Here is a 23,266-nt window from a genome sequence, read left to right as displayed (position 1 = left end):
CAGGCAGGGCGTGAATCCTGCCCCTGGCAAAGTTGGACAGAGCCGTTTTGGAGTCGCTGAAAATGTATTGGGCGTCCGAATGTGCAAGGGCTAGGGCGATGGCGGTTTCCTCTGCCTCCTCAGGCGTAGAGCCCGAGGGAAGACGGTGAGTTAGGGGGTGAGGTAGGGTTGGATTGAAGGCAACGTCTACAGCTTCATGCGCTGTACATGCGGCGTCTACCCAAACGGCATCGTGGGCTTGCCCATAATACTTATGGAGGGCATTAGCACGAGCTACGCGGCGAGGGATGTGATATTGGGGATGGACGTTTCGAGGAAGGGGGTTTCACAACGAGAGGTGTATGGATGTGTCGAGGGATGGCTATAAGGGTTGACTGGTTAGCGGGTATGTTGATGCGAAGGGAGGAGGGTATATGGCGGCCACTGGCGCTCGTGGCAAGCTAAGGTACTGTGTCTGAAGGTGCGCGTCAACTAGTTCCTGAATGGTGTTGTGCATGCCTAATGCAAGAAGTTTGGCTGTGCTAGTGCTACGAGGTAGGTTTAGGGCTGCCTTAGTCGCAAGGCGGATCATTGCGTTCACGCGTTCGGTTTCCGCGCGGTTCAATTGCGTATAGAATGCGGCTAAGCGTAAATGCGTGCACTATTTTCACGTTGTCCGCTTCGTCTAAACCCTTGTTAAGGGAGGACACTCGGCGTAGAAGGTGCAACACGGATTGCGTGGAGGCGTTGAGCCTTTTAAGGGTATGTTCATTTCGTCCAGAATCCTGCAAGTGGAGGCCAAGGATGCGGAGGGCGGGTGTGATGGGGATAGGGGATCCTTTTAATTGATTTGGATGGGCGAGTTAGCGCTAGATTTTGTCCTAATTAGGAAGAGCGCGGACTTAGATGGAGAGCATTCGAGCCCGATGGATGACGCGTGAGAGGAGATGGTGTCTGCTGCTAACTGAAGGGTTTCCTCAATTTCCCCGTCAGAGCCATGAGTGGTCCATGTGGTAATATCATCAGCGTACAGGGTATGCTATAGGTGTGGGATTAGAGCCAGTTTGTGAGCTAGGGAGATGAGAGCAACGTTAAAGAAAAGGGGAGAAAGGACCGCCCCTTGAGGGGTTCTGAGCTCTCCGAGTGTATAAGGGGATGTGGTAATCTGATCTATGTGCAGGGAGGCAGTGCGGCCCGAGAGAAACGCGCGAGCGTAATTGTAGGTTTTAGGGCCTACCTGTAGAGCCTGCAGTTCCCGTAAGATGGCATCGTGTCGAATTCTGTCAAATGCCTTGGTGAGGTCAACTGCCAGGATAGCTTTAGTGTGGTGGGGGATGGTATCATCAAGCACGTCATGCGTAATTCGAAGTAGGGCGTCCTGCGCAGATAGATGCGCACGAAAGCCGAGCATACTGTGGGGGAAAAGGCGGTTGTCTTCCATGTGCGTTGTTAGCCGAGCAAGAATTATGTGCTCGAAGACCTTGCCTAGACAGGATGTAATAGAAATGGGGCGGATGTTGTCTATTGTGATAGGCTTGTGGGGTTTTGGAATAAAAATAATTTTTCCATGCTTCCACGAGGCAGGAAGAGTACCTGCCTCCCAACATTCGTTAAAGTAGTTGACTAAGTCAGAGATGGAAGCATCGTCCAGATTTCTGATAGCTGCATTGGTAATTTGATCATCTCCGGGAGCGGTATTCCGTAATTGCAATAGGGCGGCGCGAAATTCTGATTCTGTAATAAGGGCGTCAAGCTCGGGCTGGGGTGGGCCTACATAATCAGAATACTTGCAAGGGAGACCGGGGGTTGTATAGGTGTATTTCACCTGGGCGAGGAAGGCGTCGGTGTCCTGTCGATGGTTGTGAGCGAGGCGGCGAATGCTAAGGCGAGTCTGAGATTTGGATTGCGTGCGGTCTAGCATGTGCCGTAACAGATGCCAAGCGCGGGTTGTGGAGAGCTTGCCGCGGAGACCGTCACAAACCTGAGCCCAGTTAGCTTTGCAAAGAGTGGCACTACATTGTATTATTTGGGATTGAATCTGGGCAAGTTTGAGTTTTAGTCTCCTATTGTGCTTCTGAGTCTTCCACTTCTGCGTTATGTTGTCCTGTGCTTGGAGGAGGTGGGCGAGCTTGCTGTCAATAACAGGCGTGTCTGGCGTAGAGTCGAGCGTTTGAGTGTGTTGGCGAATGTCTTTTTGCAACTGAATAATCCAGGTGCCTAGGTCGAAGGGGGCCTGGGTTGGCTGCGCTTGTCTAAATTTGCGGAGCGCGTCCCAATTAGTGCGCTTAACGGTAGTTTTGCGCTGAGATCGGCGATAGTTTAGCGTTATTCGAATTAGGTGATGATCGCTGCCTAGTGTGGAAAGCATTCTTTCCCACTGCAGATGGTGCAAGTTTCTACCAAGTGTGAGGTCTGGGCTAGTATCGGCAGTAACACTTTTACCAATACGCGTAGGTAAACTGAAATCATTAAAGATGGTCAGGTGGAGCGCCAGCGTCTCATTGTACAAAACTGTGCCTCTGTGGTTCGTGCGCCGATAGCCCCAGTCCGCGTGAGCGCAATTAAAATCTCCGGCAATAAGTAGGGGGTTTGATCCGGCCAACTGGGTTGCGGATTTGAGAAGTGAGGGGAGTAAGTTAATTGGCTGACGTGGGAGAAGGTAGCAGTTAAGAAAGAACAGGCTTGATTTTGGGACATAGGAATAGTTAGACGCGGCGCTTAATACACAGTATTTTTTTTATAGCTTCACCTCACCGTTAAGACGCGGTGTTTCCTGCGCGCTGGCAGGATTGAGGTAACTGACTTTGTCAGACTGCTTCCAATCATTGTAAAAAAAAAAATATTGAAAGTATTCAGCACGCCTTTCGCACGGCGCGACTGGAGCATCTCAAGGGCAAAGAACATTATTGCGGAGTGCATGCACACCCTCCAAACTGTACTCGACGCCCCACGCAGGTCACAGGACTGACCTCGCTCGTCAACAGAGCTCAGAAGAGCCACGATTCCGTCATCGGCTTCCAGTGGACGAACCCCTTGGAGATGTGCGTCTTCGTCTCGGTAGTCGTGCTCATCGGGGCTTTCGTCCTCCACGCTCTGGCACAGAACAAATACGTGAGTGTCTACGCACCTTCTTAATCGCGTCTTCAGCTGACGTCGCATGCGTTCTCCCGTCTATATGACTTTCAGTGCGTTAGCATTACTACCCGCGCTTTCGCAAAATCTGTCCGTCCGGTGTTGCCTGAAGCCGCCGCCCTACAGAGCAAGGCTTCCGTCCACTGCACACACACCCACATTTGACCTCCACCCGTCTCCACCTTCTAGATTCCTACCTTCACTGTGCAGAAGCTGCACTCACCACCTACTACCCTTCAGAAGGCCCTACCCACCACTCATTCCCTCACTTCCACCCATCACCTTCATCATAACCCTCCATTCGCACTCTCACTCTTCTTTTACTTCTCTTTCCTTCTTCCTCAGTGTGGAGTAGCAGGCCAGGGTCACCTTACCGCAGGCCGACCTGTCCACCTTTTTGCTAACATTCACAGCGCAAGACGAACACGGACACGAAGGGAGACACCACAAAGCGCCGTTTTTCTGGATGGGCAATCTATGAGGCTGGATTTTACACCGAGATATAACATCTACACCCTCCGAGAGGCATCTCCCATTCTCCGACCCAGAGGCAAGACTTGACACCTGCCTCACCATGGCCAAACGTTCCGCGGTTGTCTTCCTTGGCTCCAAAGCGAACTTGGGTCCGCAGCTGAGCACTTGTCGCACATAAGACGGTAGCTGGATATCACCGACGATGTGGACAGTATTCCCGTGAACCGGCACCCTTGGTGGAAGCATCCTGCGAAGCGAAGGAAGCGCTTGTTGCCATAGAAATTCCGTCGTCCTGTCAACTTCGAGGGAGAGTCTCCGCCAACGGAAAGCAGCGCTCGCAGGGCTCACGCCTGAGGCAGACCACAACCGAAGATGGTCTTTGAGGAGACGGGCTTGTCGTTGCCATTCTGAGCGCAAGAGTTTGCACATCCTTGTGCTGTGGTTACTTGGCGGTGCCAAGACGCCGAACTGTGCCACAAGATCGGGAGGGGTTACCCTGTGGCGGATGCAGAAACCGAGTGACCTGGCCTTGCATGAGGCCACCGCTACCAAAGATACAATGCGACATTGGTCGCTGAGAGTGACAGAGCCCTGAGAAAAAATGAACTTGCTTAAAATCAGTTGCTGGGCGAGTTGGTGTTCCGTGTTCGTCTTGCGCTGTGAATGTTAGCATGAAGTACCAACTCGCCCAGCAACTGATTTTAAGCAAGTCCACCTTTGCTTTCATTAGACTACTTTCTCTCTCTATCACTTCCACCCTTCCACGATATGCCAGCAATGCAACGGAAAAGCGAAGGCGAAATAGAATTCAAGGACGCAACGACGAGGCAGTCATTGTAGAATTTGGAATGTACAACCAATGCTGCTAACTCAGATTTGTCGCATCATATCGCGTGATCGCCAGCGCATTTATTTTTCTTTGCACTTTATCCTCTCTTACGCATCTTGCAAGCTTTTTGCTAATTATTTTCTTTTCTACGCGCCACGTTTCGCATCGTTTAGTTTGGTTTTGTGGGGTTTTAGGTGCCATAGCGACGCAGGCTTTGGGAGACGCCGCAGTGGAGGGCACCGGTTAATTTCGGCCACCTGCGGTTCTTTAACATGCAGTGACATCGCCTCTGACATTTCGCGCTTATCGAAATGCGACCGCCGCAGCCGGGGTCGAACCCCAATCTTTCGAGTCAGCAGCCGAGCATCACAATCACTAAGCAACAGTGATGCTGATTCAGCGGCCTAATTTTGCCCAGATGTGATAATTGAAAGGAAATCAAACTGATATTTATGATTATCCTGTAAAGGGAATCTGTAGGTTTCGGAGCTTCTCGCCTTTGCGAACACGCGACAATGCCTGCTTACATGCAATGTTCCCATTATATAATACGTGTTTCAGGGAAGCCCACAACAAATTTTTTAAATGTTTTTTTTTATTTAAAGAAGCTATTTGTGGCATAGTAATACTAGTGTTGGCGGGCATGGAAAAGAGGCGACTCATGTAAAAAAGAAAAGCAATTAACTATTTTCTAAAGGTTAGCTTTTTAACTATTACACATACGTCCCTGGGTGCAAGCGGAGATCTGTAGCTGGCCCTTAGTATACTTTTTATAAGTTTTTAGAGCTTTGGCCATTCATCGTGCAATTCCAAAACTAGGAGCCGGAGGTGCGCTCACAGCGCACAGTAACGCACGTACCACGTGACATTTTCTGTCCGGCCTGCGCTACTGTGCTCACTGCCATGAAGGAAACAAGACTAGAAAAGAGAGTGACGTCATGCGCGCAGCCCCCGTAAGCTATTCTCCTGTGACACCGCTGCCTTTTCTCCCAGTGGGCCCTTTTGCGCAATGAATCTCGGGAATTACACCTTTCGTAGTTAACAGGCTGCAAGCCAGCTCGGTTGGTGGTGTTTTTTAGGGAACGTGCATGCTCCGGTGCAGCACCTTTCCAGAGTTTCCGGCGGAATTAGCACAAAGGTCGTCTTAGAATCCATGGGCTGCGCTCGAGGCGCGTCTCAGATGTCAAGTGCGGGCGTGACACCACAGATCGAGCGAAATCGAAACCAGGTTAGGAGCTTCCGCTGCCTTGTAACGTGAAAGGCTTTTTTCCCTCGATGTTTTCCATTTTATTTTTTATTTCTAGACTTCAAAGATGTCACGTGGCACGCTACCTCCTAGTTTATTTTTCCTGCGTGCTCACCGCTCCTCGCTGATACAGTCGAGCGGGGCAGAGAAGGTCACGAGGCATGTGCGCCACGCGATTGCGCGGTTTGATGGAATTTGCTGTGTGCACACCGCAGACGTGCGCTTCCAAATTCCGCGAGTATTGGCCAAAATGTATTGAGCCTCAGCGGTGACGGTAATCGACTTTTTGAAAAACTTATATGGTTTAACTGATATGGCTTCTAAAAACTTGTTGGCTAATATACTACTGGCCAGCTAGAGACCTCGATCCAATTGCTGCCTGGCGCCCGTCTCTAATAGTTAAAAAGTAACATTCAGAATTAATTAAATTTCTTTACTGTTTTACCTGATTCGCTTCTTTTATGGTGTCCACCAACACTGGTATTTTTGTGCAACAAGAAAAGGCGTTTCTTGCCTCCATAAACCAATTTCTGAAAATTAGCGGTGGTGTTCTTTCAAACACCTGGTGTATAACAGTTATATTCGGTCCCTGCTCTTAACTCTTCCAGTCGCTTGACATGTCTTCATGCAGGACATCTCGACAAAGGAACTATGCGATTGGAATTAACAGCGTTTAGCTTTTATCGTCGCAGTCAGAGAAGTCTGAAAAGCCAAACTTGAAGTCATGGTCTCATGTGTCTGTTTTCACATGCACAGACACATTTTCGCGCGTTCCGCAATATATACGAACTCCTTCAAAGCACAAAGATTTGAGCATTTCATTGCTGTGAAGCAATATTTATTCCGTATTCAACAACAGCAATAAGCTTCCTGATCCGGTCACTTTTATCGTAAATTGTCGTGCACCCTTGTGCATGCAGGTGTAAATCGCTCGTCAATGAAACAACCTGCAGTAAAGGGCCCTCCAGGAAGCCACGAAAAATGTGCCGATCCCTCCAAGAAAGACAGCTCCTTCAAACGTTCATTAAACACAGTTCAAGTCATTAACATGCTGCCGCCGTAACAACTCTGACGCCTCATGCATGGCTAGTAACAATGCTTATAATTATTTACCGTCTTTGTTTTTAAGACACCGTATATAGAACCTGCATAATAGCAGCTGCTAAAAAATCTTCATAACTTCTTACTCTCTTCGAACTACCCCCCCCCCCCCCCCCGCCCCATGAATTCAGCAGCTCTTAAGCATACATGCCAAAGAATACGTACTCCCAAGAGCACTTACCCCCAGATCCATACGTCCCGTACAGCCCACGTTCAGGTGGGCAGGGTTGTCTTCGGTCAGGAACAGCTGGGGTAGGAACGCGGGTCCCTTCTTGCTATGCGGATGTTGTCGCGCTCATGCAGGCACCCTTTCATTGCGCAGGACCTGTACGCGGCCATGGAGCCTCAGCCCGGCTACGGTCCCAAGGACGAGGAGCTCTACTCGAAGTACATCGCCTTCCTCGCTGAGCGCAACGCTCTTCCTTCTATCAAAGGCCAACTGGTTGCAAAGCTGACGCCTACCAGACCATTGCGCGAGGTCACAAAGGCTGATGACACTGCGAGCATCCAGTCTCCAGCTGCTTCTGCCTCTCCTGTCGCCGTCGCTGAACCTGCGCTCTTCACCGAGCGCAGGAGGTCGTCTGAACTTGGGATGTCACCTGAAGGTACGAGGGGAAGCCCTGCTGTCCCAGGGCCCACGACGCCCATGAACATGGAACCAGGCGTCGCCGCCGAAGACGGGCTTCAGGGCGCCACCGCGCCGACGTGGGCCACGACTACCGGCGCTGAGCCGACGACGGCGGCGACCATCAGTGAGGCCAAACAGTCAAGCTCCATGGAACACTCGGAGCCGCTTGAGAAGGCTTCTGGATGACCGGACTGCCGTCGGAACTCTCACCTTGCTTGCATATATTTTTTTATTTTTTACTTACAACCATTCATGTTTTATCCGCCATAATTGAAGGAACACAGCTTCATGTGCTTCCGTAGCTACATTAAACATAATGTCCCCTTCGTTTTTTCCTGTGTTTCGAGCGCTGCATTTTTCGTCATCCGTTAAACAGTTTCGGTCGGAATTTAGTACGGGAAGCGCGGCAGTGAAGTTAGTGATTCCGCTCCACCAGCAGGTCGTCGGGGACATTACAGAGGCGCTTCTTGAAACCTTCGTCACTCGCACTGAATGTTCAGCCGCCTGACTGATCTTACGGTACACACACTACTAGAACAATGTTTTTCTGATGTATTCTTTCCCATGCGGTTTGTATCCTGTTCTCTATGTTTAGCAAGATAAAACCATGTGCTCGAGGCCAACTAACGTTTCTGAGCTCTACACAGTACGTGCAACCCAAGTGGGCAACTGGTGGGAGAATAAACTGACGTAGTTTTTTTCGCCTTTATCAACATAATTGTGAAGACGCGCGGCTTCTTTTTACGGGGATGTAAAAAAATCTTCAATAAAACATTGTGAAGAAGGGCATTAGCGTAACAGCACTGCCATCACTCAGAGCGAGTTCCTGCTGACCCTGACAGACTAGGGATTGTGTTTCGCCGCTGTGGTTTTGCCGCCACCTAAGCGCTGACCTAAGCCTCCGTTACAATATTTTTAATTACAAATAGTACGTTATGGCATAAACGTTCAACAAGGGCAAAACTGTTCACGAAAAGTATTTCTTCTTTTGTCTTGACCCACCATGCGTAAATTAACCACAATCATGGAGTTGGTCCCGTAATTTCAAAGAGTGATTGGCGACTGGGGAAACTCGAAGGGATTCACCGTTCTCCTTGCAGCTTATCTGGTTACGGCTTGCACTTTAAAACCACACTAATTAACGTCGACAAAAACGAGAGTAGAGAAAGGCAACGAATGGCGCGGACTTCAAACGAAAAATTTCTTTTAGGAAAATAAGTTTCTAATTGTGTTTTACTATAAATGAATGTTTTATGAAAGAACCCAACATTCACCGTAAGCAAGGAGAGCCTAGGGGAATGTTTCTGTCTTTTGGGGGTTTAATCAATCGGAAATGAATATGAAACTATTTTGGGGCTGACAGATAATCGATTACAAAGTGGAAGAAACAACCACAAGCCGCCAGTGTGATCCTCTGGTGAGTTCGGATCCCACTGGCGACTTGTGGTCGTTTTTCTTCCACTTTCTAATTACTTATCTTCAAACCATAAAATTTCATACTAATTCCCCATTTATTAAACCAAAAACAAAATAAAAACTGCAGGGGACACTTAAGCTCCGCCTTAAAGATATGAAGCGACAGCGTAATGGGCTAATGCCCATATATGCAGAATGTCATTCTCTGCGTTACGTTCATAGATCTCTTGGAGTCCTCATACACCTCCTGGCTCAGTGGTGCAGCGGTTAAGCGATGCGCCACTGCCCTGCGATGGCAGGTGCTCGCAGCGGTGCGCCTTGAGCGACCCAGGTCACTCTTTCCGAACGATCAATCAATAATTGAACTGCCACCTGCCACGATGGGCAGATAGACGCCGCAATGTCACTTGACCTACGTGGCCCATCTGCATCCCAGGTTGCGCTCTGGGCACCACCTGCCAGAATTATGCTCGTGATTTTTCCTTCTCAACGCCGACACTGGGCTTACTGCACAATGGAGCCTTTAACACTATAGCGTTAAAATGATTTTATGGAGGAAGAATTCGCTAGAACGAATAGTAGGGTTTAAAAAGTGAAGATGCCAATAAGATTGCGGCAGCTTGAAATTAGAGCAAGAAATAAATAACATAAACGTCAAAAGGAATTCGTCGACATCGCGTTCGGTATACAACGACTTGATAGCTGTGGACACAGCTATGGACGCAGAGCCTGAAGGAGCCAAAATGCATCCTGCATCGAATCACCAATAGCCCTGTTGTATGTTAGCTTACTTAAGTTAAGCGTCAGCTTGTCAGAATATCGAGAGCTTTATCGTGGCGCCTAATGCTCACTTCCGTCCAAAAGGCTAATGCATCGAATCTAAAGGAAGTCTCTCTCCCTACCTACCCTAAGGGCTCCAGGAAAGAAAAAAATGCAATAAAAGTGGCGTTGCCAATGTCCGCGGTGTGCACCGATGCACGCAATGGGCGCTGAAGCGCGATCATGAGGAAGCATTACATAACGCTTGCGCTTCGAAAACTAGGCGACGAACACAAATAATGGGAAATAAATAACGAATCTAGAAAAGAAAGCAGACAGGGCCACCCCTATCTATTTCCTTTTCCGCAGTTTTTCGCCAAAGCGGCTGCTCCGCATTTTGAGCGGAAGCAAAAAAAAAAATGCGCAGCTCACATCCTATTTCCTTTAAAGGGACACTAGCGGCCGTCCGATGAACGAACGGTGAACGCGCGGGCTGGGACGACAGCCATCGCCGACGTCCCACTCCGGGGTATACGGAAGGGCAGAACCGGTCGGTCGCCCTTTCTCTCTCTCTCTTTCAGCCTTCCTCTCTCCCTCCTCACGTTCCCTCTCCTAACGTCCGCCCATCGGTCCCGTTTGTTGGCGGCTCCCCGGCGCGTTACGTACTCTGCACCGCTCTCGTTTTGGAGCGTCTTCCTCCCAAACGGTCCGTCCGTAAACGGAGTCAATATAAAGGAGCATCAGGTGTACAGTGTCGGAGGGAAAGGAGGAGGAATGGGCGGAAAGGAGGAAAGGAACGCATGGGCGACTCAGGAATGAGGAGAGGAGGAGGGTGGCGCGGAGCGAGAGGAAATGTAAGCCGTGACCCAGAGACCGTGAAATTCCAGATTGGTCGAAATGCTGTAGTACGCGGCCCCCCCCCCCCCCCCCCCCCCTCCAGGTTCTGCGCTGTCGAGGGCAAGGCGGCGGGGGAGCCCCGTTCGAGACGTCGAAGAGAAGCGTCCGTCGCCCGGTGTCCGTACTCGGCGGCAGTTTTACTTTTCCCTTTTCTGTTCTTCCTCACTTGGCCGGTTCACACGCGGGACTTTGCCCCCGACACGGACCGGCGTTCGCACGGCAGCGCCCGCGGAAGAGCGGAGTATTGCTGCGTCCAGCGGAGTGCGCGTGAAAGGAACTCGCCCGTGTCCTCCAGTGCTACTGCCCATGGAGCGGCGACGGCCGGTGGACCAGGCGACCTTCCTAAGGTGAGTGCACCGCTACGCTTTTCTATCCTACAGGCGCACTCAATTATGCAATTTTCTCAACTTTGTCTGTCGCGCAATAAAGAAAAAAAGAAATAATCACCCGACGTTCGCTCTGGAATAAATGCGAATTAAAGTGAAATCTGGGCAGCGCAGGCTGCTGATGCCAAATGATGATGTCAGTCGGAAAGGGGATGATATATAACTATCACTGCGAAGTAATTCCTCAAGCGAACTCTCCAATAACTATGGATAGGATACGGGAGGTCGGTTGCGTTCATATCGCTTGCCGCTACACTAGCATTCACGCATGTGTGAACACTGGGTGTACGCTGACGGTGCTGCAACCTTGCCGCAGTATAATGACACAAGTCATGGGATGAGGGTACGAGGGTCATTTGATTGCGCACGTTATTTATTTATACATTTTATGGAGTTTAAGGTCCCAAAGCGCCTCTGACTATGAGAGACGCCGTGTTGAAGGGCAGCGGATTACTTCGACCACCTGGGTAAGTGGTAACGGAATACACCTACTTAGGGCAGCCAGTAACCGCAGATCAGAATCCCGAGAGCGAAATAACTTTAAGATTAAGAATGGCATGAAGCGCATTTGGCAAGTTTTCTCAGATAATAAATGGTAGTTTAACAGTATCCCTCAAGATAAAAAAATATATAACGGCTGTATATCTTCGCGGTACTCACCTATGGGGCATAAACGTGGACGCTTACGACAACGGTCCAACTTAAGGTAAGGACAACGCAGCGAGCAATGGAAAGAAAAGTGAAATGTGTGCCGTTAAGAGGGCGGAAGCGGACAAAGTGGGTGAGGGATAAATCTCGGATTAATGGCACCCTAGTCGAGATGGAAGATCCGAGATCGAAGAGGAAGAAATGGGCTTGGGCAGGGCATGTAACGCGAAGGCAAGATAATCGATGGTCCCTAAGGGTAACGGAGTGGATTCCAAGAGAAGGCAAGCGTAGCAGGGGGCGGAGAAGGTTAGGTGACCGGATGAGATTAAGAAGTTTGCGGGCATAGGGTGGCCGCAACTGGCACAGGATAGGGTTATTGGAGGGATACGGGAGAGGTCTTTCTCCTTCGGTGGACGCAGTCAAGCTGCAGCTGATGATGATTATACATGCCTCGAACAACAACACCGTGATTCAACGCAATCCTTACTAAAGCCGTTATCAGCCATGGCACATTTTTAATATCATGTTTCGTGCTATAAAGTTTTCTCTCTCCTGATGACCTGGTTAGTTTGCGTACATCTATACACAGTCCTTTCCGCTGCGGTCTACACCGCAGTGGTTCCATGCGAAATAGAAAAGCAACTGCGAAAGGCCTCGCGCAAACGTTCTGTGTTCGCTGTAATAATATTTTCGCGCACATGCATGGCGCAAAAGATGACGGCGGGGTTTTAAAGCAAAACTCGGGTGATTCACAAAATATATTTTCTTCTAAACAACGTAGCGAGCTTTAGAAAACTTTAGTGAAGCCTCACTGACGACAAAGACACAGTATCCAAATGCATGGTGCAAAGATGATCATTAAGCTTTATTATTTTTTTCCCTCAGCAATAACAAACAACAGTGTTTATCAGTAGGAGGTACAGAAAGCAAAACCACTGCTCCGTACATTCCAGCGCATCATCATCCAAATTGCGGCGGGAGTTTCAGAGGCACGTGCAGCTTCTGGATGCCGTTTTGCCGACAAGTTTTGTTGTCGTAAATGAAGTATTTTCTGCCACCACAAAGAAAGTCGTAGAAGAAATCACATCATTCTTTGACTGGTTTGTCGACGTAGCCCTCGTGAACTCAAAGGTCACATCCTCCTAGAGCAAATCGCAGCGTGCGAAAAATTATTTTTCTCACTTTATATACCCGGTAACGTTCGCCTAGGGTATTTCGTTCCCTATCTCCATATCATAACAGAGGGATATGCTCAAATGTTCTTTTTTAAGCAAACCGCCCACGAGTCTAGTTCTGTTACGTTATTTTTTATTCAAAATAATTACCGGTTACATAAAAAAGGGGTTTCCATTATTTAACGAAAGACGATTGCATAGTAGGCGGTTTGCCAAGATTCTGAGGCGTGCTAAAAAACCTGTGCTTTGAAATAAACCGGCAGGCTTCATTAGTATGTCTTACATTAAGCAGATGTTGCTAGAAGCTGTTTTGTACAGTATGTTTCGTACTATAATTTTTAAATGAGGCGACTGTACTATTACTATTTTCATTCATGGTGTACACCATTGTTTCCGTACCAAGACCCTATGCTCGTTCTCGGCGCCTGAAATAAAGATTGATTGATTGAATGATTGATTGTGTCTGCAACGTGTCATTAGATATCGACGAAAGATATGTAGAAAATTTTAATCGGTGGACACACTTAACGACTGCAGAGAAATGCAAAATGGTATTAGGCGCGAATTTTTCTGATGTTTATGATTTTGCAACGACATATACGAGGGCAGCATTCACTACTTCTTTAAATGGCGTATCCCCGTCGATCATATTGTTCGATTCTTCACTCTCATATAGATCAGACGAAGACTGTAGTCGATTAAAACAGGAGAGCATTGTGCCAGTGGTCGTATAGCTGACATGACAAACGCAAAACACATTATGGTCTCGTTCCATTGGCAAATTAGGCACCTCTGCACAGGGTCATTAATCGCCTGCAGTCTGTCCTGCTCCTACAGAAGACTATAACTGTTTAGTTGGAGGCATAATGTACTTGCAAATCCACGCCACCAATACATTTGTAATGAATGATATTTCGGTTTGCCTTTGTGCCATGAGCACGCTCTTGAGTAGCGATTTATATTTCATTATTATGGAAACTGGATGAACCATTTTTTTACCAAATATTCGCCTTCTAGAGCGTCTATTTTAGTAACATGGCTTTGTATAAGAGAACCAAACTCTTCACGCACCATCATGAGCAATATGAGGAGGAACACGGGAGCGCCTGGCAGATAGCCTCGAACCCTACTTGTAGCGATACGTGGCGGCCGTTGTCAGAAACAAAGTGGAAAGGGGTTACGTTATTCCATTTCTCAGAAGCAGGCAACGCAGCAGAACCCTTTCCACAATGTTGCGAAAAGCGGCCACCGTGCATCGCCACAAGGAGGGTTCGAGGCTATCTGCCACGCGCTCCTGTGTTTTTGCTCATATTGCTCAGGATAGTACAACGAGGTTTAACATCCATGTAATAAACTATTTGATAAATAAATGAAGAAACACATTAGCCCATGTGTAACAGGACACGTAAACCAATCCTTACAACACTCTAAAGTTACCTCTGCAAAATGAATCTCTCATGATATTGCAGCTCTCGTAGTCGGAAAATACTTTAGTGTAATTTAACGGGAATCCGTCTGTGGGAGAAGAAAGAACATACAAGTCATGTAAGATCAGCAGAAACACATATTCATGGAAATATTATCCATGACATGTATCAAACTCTCGGCAGTAGCGCATACACAAGCCGTCCTGAAAACTATTGTGCCTTCAAATGTGATAACTTCGCAACAGAAAACTACAGGTCAGAAGACTGCCTCACATACCCTTTAAACGAACAAAAACAACCCCCTTAGGATTATCAAGACGCTCTTTAAGAAATGTGATCACCCAGACCAAGCGACTCTATTAAGTACAATTGCCACGAAAGCTATGAAGCATTCGTTGCATCATTCATTTTGCGTTTGCTTTGCTTTCCTTGCGCTTTATGCTGTGCTTGATTTTTTAACTTGTTTTCTCGTAATAATTATTGATATTACCTAAAATACATTTCCTTATCTTAAATTATCTAAAATCCCTGGAAAATTTATAATGCAAAATCATGAAACATATTCCCACATTAACCTTTTTTCTCCCTCGCTGATTAAAACTGTTCGGTTCGTTCCCAGCGACCACCTTCGGCAATAAACGTATTGCAGTTGACGCCAACTACATCGCCCGATACGAAGTCGCAATGGCGATCCCACCAGCAGCGCTGCTGACGTCAATTGTCTCCTTCATTACCTCAAATTACGTCATGGTGCTCTCCACCAACTTCTTACGGAGTGTGACCGCTGCTTTCTTTCCCGAGTTGTCGACGATCATCTTCTTCTTTGCTCCACTAAAGATAAGTTGACCACCGCCTATCGCGCCCGCAATGCACTCTTACAGAGTGCCTCAATAAAATCCTCACTGATATGCTTTGTAAGGATGGCGACGGCAAGTCTAGTTTTAAGCAACGGTGACAGCAAGCTTCGCCTGTTGGCAGCCAGCACATCTGTTTCTGCTGGGTGGCTCCGAGCAACTCGAAGATGATCGCTCCTAGGCCGGCCGTCAAGGACCACATGGGCATGACCCAGGTGTCAGCTGGTTCCAACTAACCAGCTTTGCCCGATCGGATTGTGAGACCCGAAAGAGCGGGTGGCTGAAGTGAGCTGTTTACGGACGGAGAAGCCAACATGCAAAGAATGTTCAAGCGACTGGGAGTCGTCAGTCAACAGACGCTTCAAGGAGCCGTCGGCGTGTCTGCGGCGCCACGAATGCAGGTGGCGGCGTCAACGAGTGACCCCCCTCTGTTGTTTACGGGGGTGAAGTGGACATCCGCTGCCTGGGAACATTTCTCGGGACCGTGGTTCTCATTAGTTCACGGCGTCGGACCCACCTGGGGCGCAACTACATGGTGTCGGCTGTCAGCGGAGGCGGCGGGCAGCGGTGCTTCGAGTGCGTCACGGCGGAAGCGGCTGTGTTTCTTTAAGGAGAGAAACGACGCCGGAATGCTCGCGCTTCGGAAGAGACCTCGTCTTCCCCTAAGTGAAACCATCTGCGGAAGTGCAGCGGTGGCCTTTCGTTCCCGTGGCGCGCTGTGCAGTGCAGGCGTCGGACCTTCGACGCCGATTGGGCCTCCATTTGGGCTTTTCATCACTGCTGCAGGGACAGCACGTACCATAACTTGCCAGAAGTGGCGAGAGTGTGTTGCTGGGGACGTCCTGCTAGACGGATCCTAAAGACTGGACACGGGATCGACATCACAGTTATTGGACGCATTTTAAATGAACTAAATTCCGCAACTAGGGACCTGGGGACAGGAGACCCTATTTAGGCAGCAGTCTGGCATGTGATCGACCACCTGCCGATTCACTATTTTGAGCTCTGTAAATACGTAAATAAACCCGCTCGTAACCTTCCTCCCATCGTCCAACTCCTTTAACTCGTCGGCAGTCCTGTCCTGGTGGTGGCGGTGGTCGGATCAGGCGTCGTCTTGACCGTAGTTCCGTCAGAGTGCGACTCCGAGCCCCAGCATCCAACAGCTCTCAATTGTCGTTTCCCCAGACCGCTCTCCCATATTGAGTGATTGGACTTTTCGGTTTAACCCGAAGAAAATAAACAATAAAATATGCCGAATTGAATTTTCTAAATTCGATTTAACTCAAGAAGGTCACTAATATTGCATGCACGCCACAGCTGTCTGGCTGTTGCGCCGAAGTTGCACTAAGTAAAAGGAACAAAAACAGACAAAGTACGGAAGCCAGGGCGTGGTGTAGTGGTTTATTTCAGTCAGTCCGCGTTGGCGACCAGTAAAAAGTACTAACTCCAAGGGACCAGCAACCAGCAAATTATTGCACGGCTGAGGTATCGCCAAGTCGGGGATCGATACACGCGCAATTGACACCTGTCCATAAGTTACATTCCCGTGTTACACAGTATATTACTAACATCAGTCTGCCTCTCGGGGCCGAAGCATGAGTGAGCCCCGACACGCGCCCAGAGCCTCAGCCCCCTTGCGAAAGTAACGTTCGTCAATGAAACTGCTGGGATTGCAGTTTCACGCATTTCATCAACTCATTTCTTCTTTTATTTTTTTAGATTCCTGGCAGGATACCCTGTATAGTGTCCTTTTAACCTTTTGCGGACCAAATACGTACATTAGCCATGGCACTCTTTGGACAGGCTAGCTTTGTGCCCTCGAAATCAAATCATCAACATCATCAAGTAATCTTTAACAGCACTTTTTACGAAATTCCCGCATTCCATCCACCCTCCATATTTCCATCTCTCTTTTAAATAAGTTGTTGGCGATGCTAACACCCTCATTCCTTCATGGTAGGATTCCAAGTAAGCATCCTGGAATTTCCCCACGATGAGAATCCTCACCAAACCACGAGGCCAAATAGCTCTCAGTATTTTACCGCGGAGAAGGGACCGAAGTCAAAACATTGCTGCGTTTGAGAATTGCAGTTAGCAGCTTTTCGTTCGAACAATGCGTTTCTTAAAGCGCTTCTGCCCTTCGTTGGCAAAAGCACCAGTGATTCTCCAATGCCTAAGTATAAAAACGCGCCCGTGAAATGTCAGCTGGTTTCAAAACCAGAGAGTCACCTCATGCACGATAACAAACGAGTCGAAGCAGGAAAGACAGTCTTAACCCGTCGGCTTCTGTTTATTCCCTTTGACATTTAGTCCGAAATGACGAGTGGTTTTGTCTTTCTCCGTCTAGTCGTTCGCCACTAAATGTCGCAAGAATGCTTAACGCAGCAGCTCATCCATATGCATGTGCCACGTTGTGAGCAATTTTTTCTACTGTAGGGCTGAAAATGAAACAGAAACGGATAGGGTGAAGCGCAAACAGGCTTTAGGCGTTTGTTTTACTGTCTAGTATGCGAAGTCGATGTGCAACAAATTAATTGTGTTAAGAACGACTACCGCGCGCCTCAAAATATAAATGGCTCCGACTGGTCGCGAAGGTGAACGTAGAAGCTCTAGGAAAGGTCTCGTCATTGTGACGTATTCCTCAGCGTTGCATTGCTGCAAGACAATACGTGATGCGGTGCAATTAGTGGGGCTACGCGTTATCTGGCGACAACACGTTTTTTTTGCCTCTGTTATGTCAAATGTTCATGCAGGTATTTTCCAGTGGTATCTCGATTGGCCCTGCACTGGCTGCTCTCAAAAATGTGCCTATTGTGGATTCGGAAATATGCTCATTTACAGTTTGCTAAGGTACATCAATCAACCTGTGAAGCATGGATCAGGCCCTTCGATTGTAATGACATTTCAGAACCCATCCTCCACGTGTTTATTGTTTTCGCTTGTGTGAAATATTTCCTAATATCCAGCAACGGAACGACAACGCGTCACAAGGAGTCTCAGGCCACTGAAGCTGTTGTAAAAATATCATCATTGTTTGCAGAAAATGTGCAATACACATCATCTATTCCTTTATCTTTTTTATTTTACAACAGTCTTACTTGTCAGAGAATGTTATTATGGGACCAATGACTGCCTGTTGCGCCCAGGCACACGAAATAGCTGTAACAAACGTAAACAATGCTGTAAAGAGAAGCCTTCGAAAATAAAACTGATCTTTATAAAATTATTGTATTCCTGGCTGTTGGAGATACACTCTGCTAGAAATTTCATCAAAAAATTTCCGATATCTTGCCGTAAAGCATCAGCGCTGGCAGCCATGGCACGGCACGCTCTGCTGTAAGTTCCGCTGGGCACAGGCTACACACAGTCATACTGCCATTACACATTATCCAGCACTATGCGAAATTTGCCACCGGACTTTTATAGGCGGCTGATAAGTGATGTAAGCCGCTAAACTTAGCCAGTCGGCAATACGAGGGACCTTTCCAAACACCAAGTCCAACACTGTGGGGTGGTTCGTGGTTGGTATTAGAGTCCACGTTAAACGTGTGCAATTCCCCCACCGCTTCGCTAAATGCAGGAAAGCGAAGCAACGTAACATGTGGAACACCTTAGGAAAGCTCCCAGAAGTTTCGCTTTTCTCTAGTGCGAGGAAGTGACATTCCCTACAATAACTGTAGCGCACCTTCTAGTCGACTTGCGATAACACCAACTCTAACGACCGCGTAACTTGCGCAAGACACATTCCTAGAAGGCCAGTTTCAGGGCCCGCGTTAGGAAGCCTCGTTAGCCAGTGCGTAAACGTGAGTCTGTGTTTTCGACGTGGAGGGAAATACCGCATGAAAGAACGTCACTCTAACAGCCATTTCAGATAAATGAACTTCTGCGGTATCACGCATCGGAACCCTACGCTGTATTCAGTGCAAATACTTTCAGTTGAACGAATTTCAGCACAGCGTATGAGTGAATGAATAACTTTATTGATTTCCAGACGAGGGGTTAAGAGGATGAGGACTATTAGCAGGTGGGCGACGTTCATTGGTCCAGGAATCCGTTGGCGTTCGCTACAGTCCTGACACGCTTTTCATACGAAGCAGGTCTTGCAGGTCTGAGCTGCTTAAGAGGACCTCCCTCTGATTTAAACTACAGCTGATAATGATAGGTATTAATGGGGCTGAGCCTACAGCCCAAAGTTTAGTGGTATAGTGTAGCTGTGTCTTCGCACCAGACCCATTTTTTATTGTATTGTGAGGGCCAAATCTTGATGCATAGCGCCTTGTTTGGGTATGTATTGGTTTGTAAAGGGCTGAGTGTAGTGGCTTGCTGTCGGCTAAGGTATTTATGTGGGGGTGCGTAAACTGCGTTTAAGCTTCCACGAGTTTGTGGCCTCCCCATACTTGTCCAGTGTCTCGAAAGATTCCGCCGTGTTTTCTGTCATCCGGAACGCGTACTCTCGGACAATAGCGTCGACTTTGGTGTAGCCCTAGTTCCATGAGTGCTCTGGGATACATAAAATATCTTGCTACTTGATCATGTCTTCCGGGAGGGGGGGGGGGGGGGGGGTTAGAAATTTGCCGGTTAGATAGTCCACTCTGCGTTTTGGAACGTTCGGCAGGACGATTTGAAGTCGGACGCGATCCAGTAACGGATGTAATGGATGCGATCCAGTAACAGCCTTTCCCTTTCTTTCGATGCCTATTGGCCTCTCGGTCGGCTGATAATGAAGGCCCATCTTCCGCGATTCCAGTCAAAGGTAACTTCCCGAAAATTAAGTCTTGGTTTGCCCAGCCACAGTCCCCCATGAGGAACTGGGCTCCTAGGAACCGGGAGCTAATGTGCGTCGGCTGAGTGCTACACCCTTCGTACCATGAGGGAGATCGTGCGGCATTATATTATATGCTATTCAATTTTTCTCGCCTTTTGAAGTCCGGACACGCACGAAACCCGATGTTGATCCTCCAGATCTTCCACGACATGTGGAAACGGGTTTTGAGGGCGCAACTTGCTCACGAAGTTGAGGGAAGGTTCTCTGCCAACGCTCCTTGGTTTTTCAACGCTACCCCCCAGCCAGTGTTGCAGTTAAGGGCAGCACGTGACGGTCGGATTACCTCTCCCCGCTTAATTCAACATCAGGAAGAAGTCAAGGAAGAGAGTATTTGAAAACAGAATGCAGCAAAAGAGACGCTAATGTGCATATAACAGATTAAAAGCTGTGCTGCGAGTCAGGCAAGTACCCAAAACAAAAAGCTTGCCCACCGTACAAAATCTACAATAATGAACCCAAATATAACTTCCATTTTATCAAGAGTCCAGTACACAGCGCGTACATGGAGATTTCAGTGTTGTGAAAGCTGTCACTTCAGCTGATGGCTGACCCGCCGCGGTGGCTCAGTGGTTAGGGCGCTCGACTACTGATCCGGAGTACCCGGGTTCGAACCCGACCGCGGCGGCTGCATTTTTATGGAGGAAAAACGCTACGGCGCCAGTGTGCTGTGCGATGTCAGTGCACGTTAAAGATCCCCAGGTGGTCGAAATACTTCCGGAGCCCTCCACTACGGCACCTCTTCTTCCTTTCTTCTTTCACTCCCTCCTTTATCCCTTCCATTACGGCGCGGTTCAGGTGTCCAACGATATATGAGACAGATACTGCGCCATTTCCTTCCCCCAAAAAAACCAATTATTATTATTATTAGCTGATGGCTGTGAGTGAAAAGGAGCGAAAATGTGATTTAGCGATGTCAGTGCACGTTAAAGATCCCCAGGTGGTCGAAATTATTCCGGAGCCCTTCACTACGGTACCTCTTTCTTCCTTTCTTCTTTCACTCTCTCCTGTATCTCTTTCCTTCCGGCGCGGTTCAGGTGTTCAACGATGAGAGAGATACTGCGTTATTTCCTTCCCCCCAAAAAACAATTATTATTGTAGAAAGTTCCTCGAGCGCCAACTGTGTGTGATAATTGTGTCGTGCCAGTACTCGCTAATGGTGCTGAAACCTCAAAGCTCGATGAAAGACTTGAAATTGACGACAGCGCAGCAGGCATGTAAAAGAAAATTCCAAGGGAAGGAAAACATAGCAGCTAGGGACAGCGATTGTGGTACTCTGAGCAGATCAGAAAATCTGTGTTGCCAGGCTGCCGCTGATACGGAAATACAGAGCTAACTCAAGATCAGTGGGAGAGGCCCTTCTCTTGCAAAATGCATAATCCCAGTTTAGCAACGATTATTACAACGACGACCATTATGACAGTTGGGAAGATAATGATACTTTTTATTGTAATGATGATGACATGATAAAATCTAGAATCAAGTGTAAAAATTCATTGTGAATAAAGTTGTTCCAAAAGTAGCAGCGTGCACTCTTCTTCCCCACTGTGTGAGCATGCAGTATAAAAGCATTTCAGGCATGTCCGCTTTAGTGACACATTGCTCCACCTGGTGTCCCTCGCAGGCGGCACCGTCGCGAGGCGGGTCGTGCCCTGGTGGTGCTGATGTGCCTGATGCTGGCGCAGAGGGCGCAGGCGCTGCCCATCTTTGACCGCTTCATCCAGAACGTCTTTGAGCCCGACCGGCTAAACCGCTGGTTCACTCTGTGGGAGAAGGTCATCCACCTGGCGAAATTTCAGTTGCACACCATACCCAGGTAGAGCACCCCAGAGAGATGTTTGCTGTACCAGTATAGGCAGGCACAGCCAGGCGAGTGGCAAGCCCTGCAGTCTTTTATCACCATCACCATTTGCTGTGAGAAAATTACAAACAGAAAACAATAACAGCGCGCAAGTGGATTAAATATTCATTCTCTGTAGCGAAGGTAAGTTAATGACCGCCACCTCGCGGAATACTATATCTGATGAGCTATGATTAGAGAGAGAAGGCATTAAACTTTGCAATAGTGGTGGCAGGCAACGAAGGCGCCTTTATATCGATTGTATGTATCTCTCATTTCTCTCATCGTGATGAGAGAACAAGTTTTTATAACGAACACGGTTCTTTTCCCTTAATTTTTAGTGTTTCCTTGTGAATATTAAAGCACTATAGGCATCACGCCTGAGAAGGCGGTCCCAAGCACTGAACACTGACACGATAAAAGGCTCCCGGTGGCAGCAATCGCTGCTGCTTCTGCTGCTGCACCTAATGCACAGCTGTTCGCACCTTTCTTCCGCCACTGGCACTCTGGTTACCCAGGATCCTGATGATGCCATTCTCCGGTATCCACGGGGCACACGGCCGGGCCATGGAACTGCGGAGAGGGCTGAGCGACCTGCACCTCAGGGGTCTCCTGGGCCGGGTGCAGCTGCTGTCCGGATACGCAGGCCAAGAAGGGGGCACGCCCAGGAGACGGAACGATCAGGACAGGCAGGTGCCAGCCTCCTCCAAGAAGGCGGCGGCGGCTCACACACCACAGCAAGTGGTCGTCGTTCGCGCCAAGCAGTAGCAGCAAGAAGCGATCTCCGCCGGGTGAGACAACACGCGGGGCTCCCATTCTCACTTCAGCTCACTAACGTACGAAGTAACGCTAAGACTTATTGTTATCTCTCGGCACGACGATGTAACAGCGCCAGAGGTATCGCACCGCCTGCTAAGGCACCCATGGAGGAAGGGAAATATAGGAGAGACCCTTCCAGTTCCGTGGTCCGGGAATGTAGCACTACAATGGCCTAGGTTCTACTGTGACTGAATATGTGCATAGATGGTGACTTCTGGAGTGGACTGTGATGTGGACTGTATGGATTGATTGTGTGCGTAGATGGTGACTGTGGGAGAGAATGTGTGCTATTACAAGAGACTGTGCGCATAGTGGGTTAGATGCGACAGGCTTTAGGACATTGTTAATATAGAAGGGACACTACGGTGGAGCAATTGCCGGCAGATAAAGCAAGGCTAACCCCACCTGTAGCATTTAACACCTCAACTCAACTCACTCACTGGGAGAAAAGCGTGGCAGAATTTGTGTGGTTCTAGAGGCAATCTTGTCCGGGCTTTGTTAGCCGCGGCCACAAATTGCACCACATTTGCTATGGCAGGAGCAGTTGTGGCGCCTCTTCGTGGTAGATCTGAACAGATATAAACATGGGAGAGCGTGTGAAATGAGGAGAGCTTGCCGGGGCGCTTACCTTTCCCGATGCCCAGACAGGCACGGGCGAGTAGCTGTTGCCATTATGTCCGGATGACGTTATCAACGACCAGAACCGTCGTTGATGTTGGCATAGCGAGGAAGTTCTTCTTCCGGTTTCACAGTAGTGACGGCACGGCAACTTCTGGTTTTTTTTTCCTTACTCAACGAAAACTTCCATTCCGATCGCCCACGTTGATTGCACGG

At 48.5% G+C, this 23,266-nt stretch overlaps 2 protein-coding genes across 3 annotated transcripts in view; both read left to right on the top strand.

The window, feature by feature from the left end:
- Positions 1–7,658, top strand: part of LOC144124935 (sodium-dependent nutrient amino acid transporter 1-like) — a 35,825-nt gene extending 28,167 nt beyond the window's left edge. For both annotated transcript variants that reach the window (XM_077657897.1, XM_077657896.1), the window contains 2 exons: positions 2,935–3,090; positions 7,084–7,658. In XM_077657897.1, the coding sequence (XP_077514023.1) occupies positions 2,935–3,090; positions 7,084–7,575 (648 nt within the window). In that variant the 3' untranslated portion in view covers positions 7,576–7,658. The remainder of the gene's footprint in view (positions 1–2,934; positions 3,091–7,083) is intronic.
- Positions 7,659–10,587: 2,929 nt separating this feature from the next.
- LOC144124933 (uncharacterized) lies at positions 10,588–22,527 on the top strand. The gene is made up of 3 exons (XM_077657895.1): positions 10,588–10,808; positions 21,398–21,589; positions 22,132–22,527. The coding sequence occupies exons 1-3, from the start codon at positions 10,768–10,770 to the stop codon at positions 22,379–22,381; spliced, it is 483 nt and encodes a 160-aa protein (XP_077514021.1). The 5' UTR covers positions 10,588–10,767; the 3' UTR covers positions 22,382–22,527.
- Positions 22,528–23,266: the final 739 nt, after the last annotated feature.

The sequence above is a fragment of the Amblyomma americanum genome, chromosome 3, assembly GCF_052857255.1.
Source record: "Amblyomma americanum isolate KBUSLIRL-KWMA chromosome 3, ASM5285725v1, whole genome shotgun sequence".
In the NCBI taxonomy this organism is placed as follows: domain Eukaryota; kingdom Metazoa; phylum Arthropoda; class Arachnida; order Ixodida; family Ixodidae; genus Amblyomma; species Amblyomma americanum.
The sequence above is the reverse complement of the archived record's forward strand: the minus strand, read 5'-3'. Positions and strand labels throughout refer to the sequence as shown.

Coding starts and splice junctions, on each gene's coding strand:
- LOC144124933 (XM_077657895.1), top strand. CDS start 10,768: ATGGAGCGGCGACGGCCGGTGGACCAGGCGACCTTCCTAAG. Junction 10,809..21,397: donor GACCAGGCGACCTTCCTAAG/GTGAGTGCACCG, acceptor TGTCCCTCGCAG/GCGGCACCGTCGCGAGGCGG. Junction 21,590..22,131: donor CAGTTGCACACCATACCCAG/GTAGAGCACCCC, acceptor CTGGTTACCCAG/GATCCTGATGATGCCATTCT.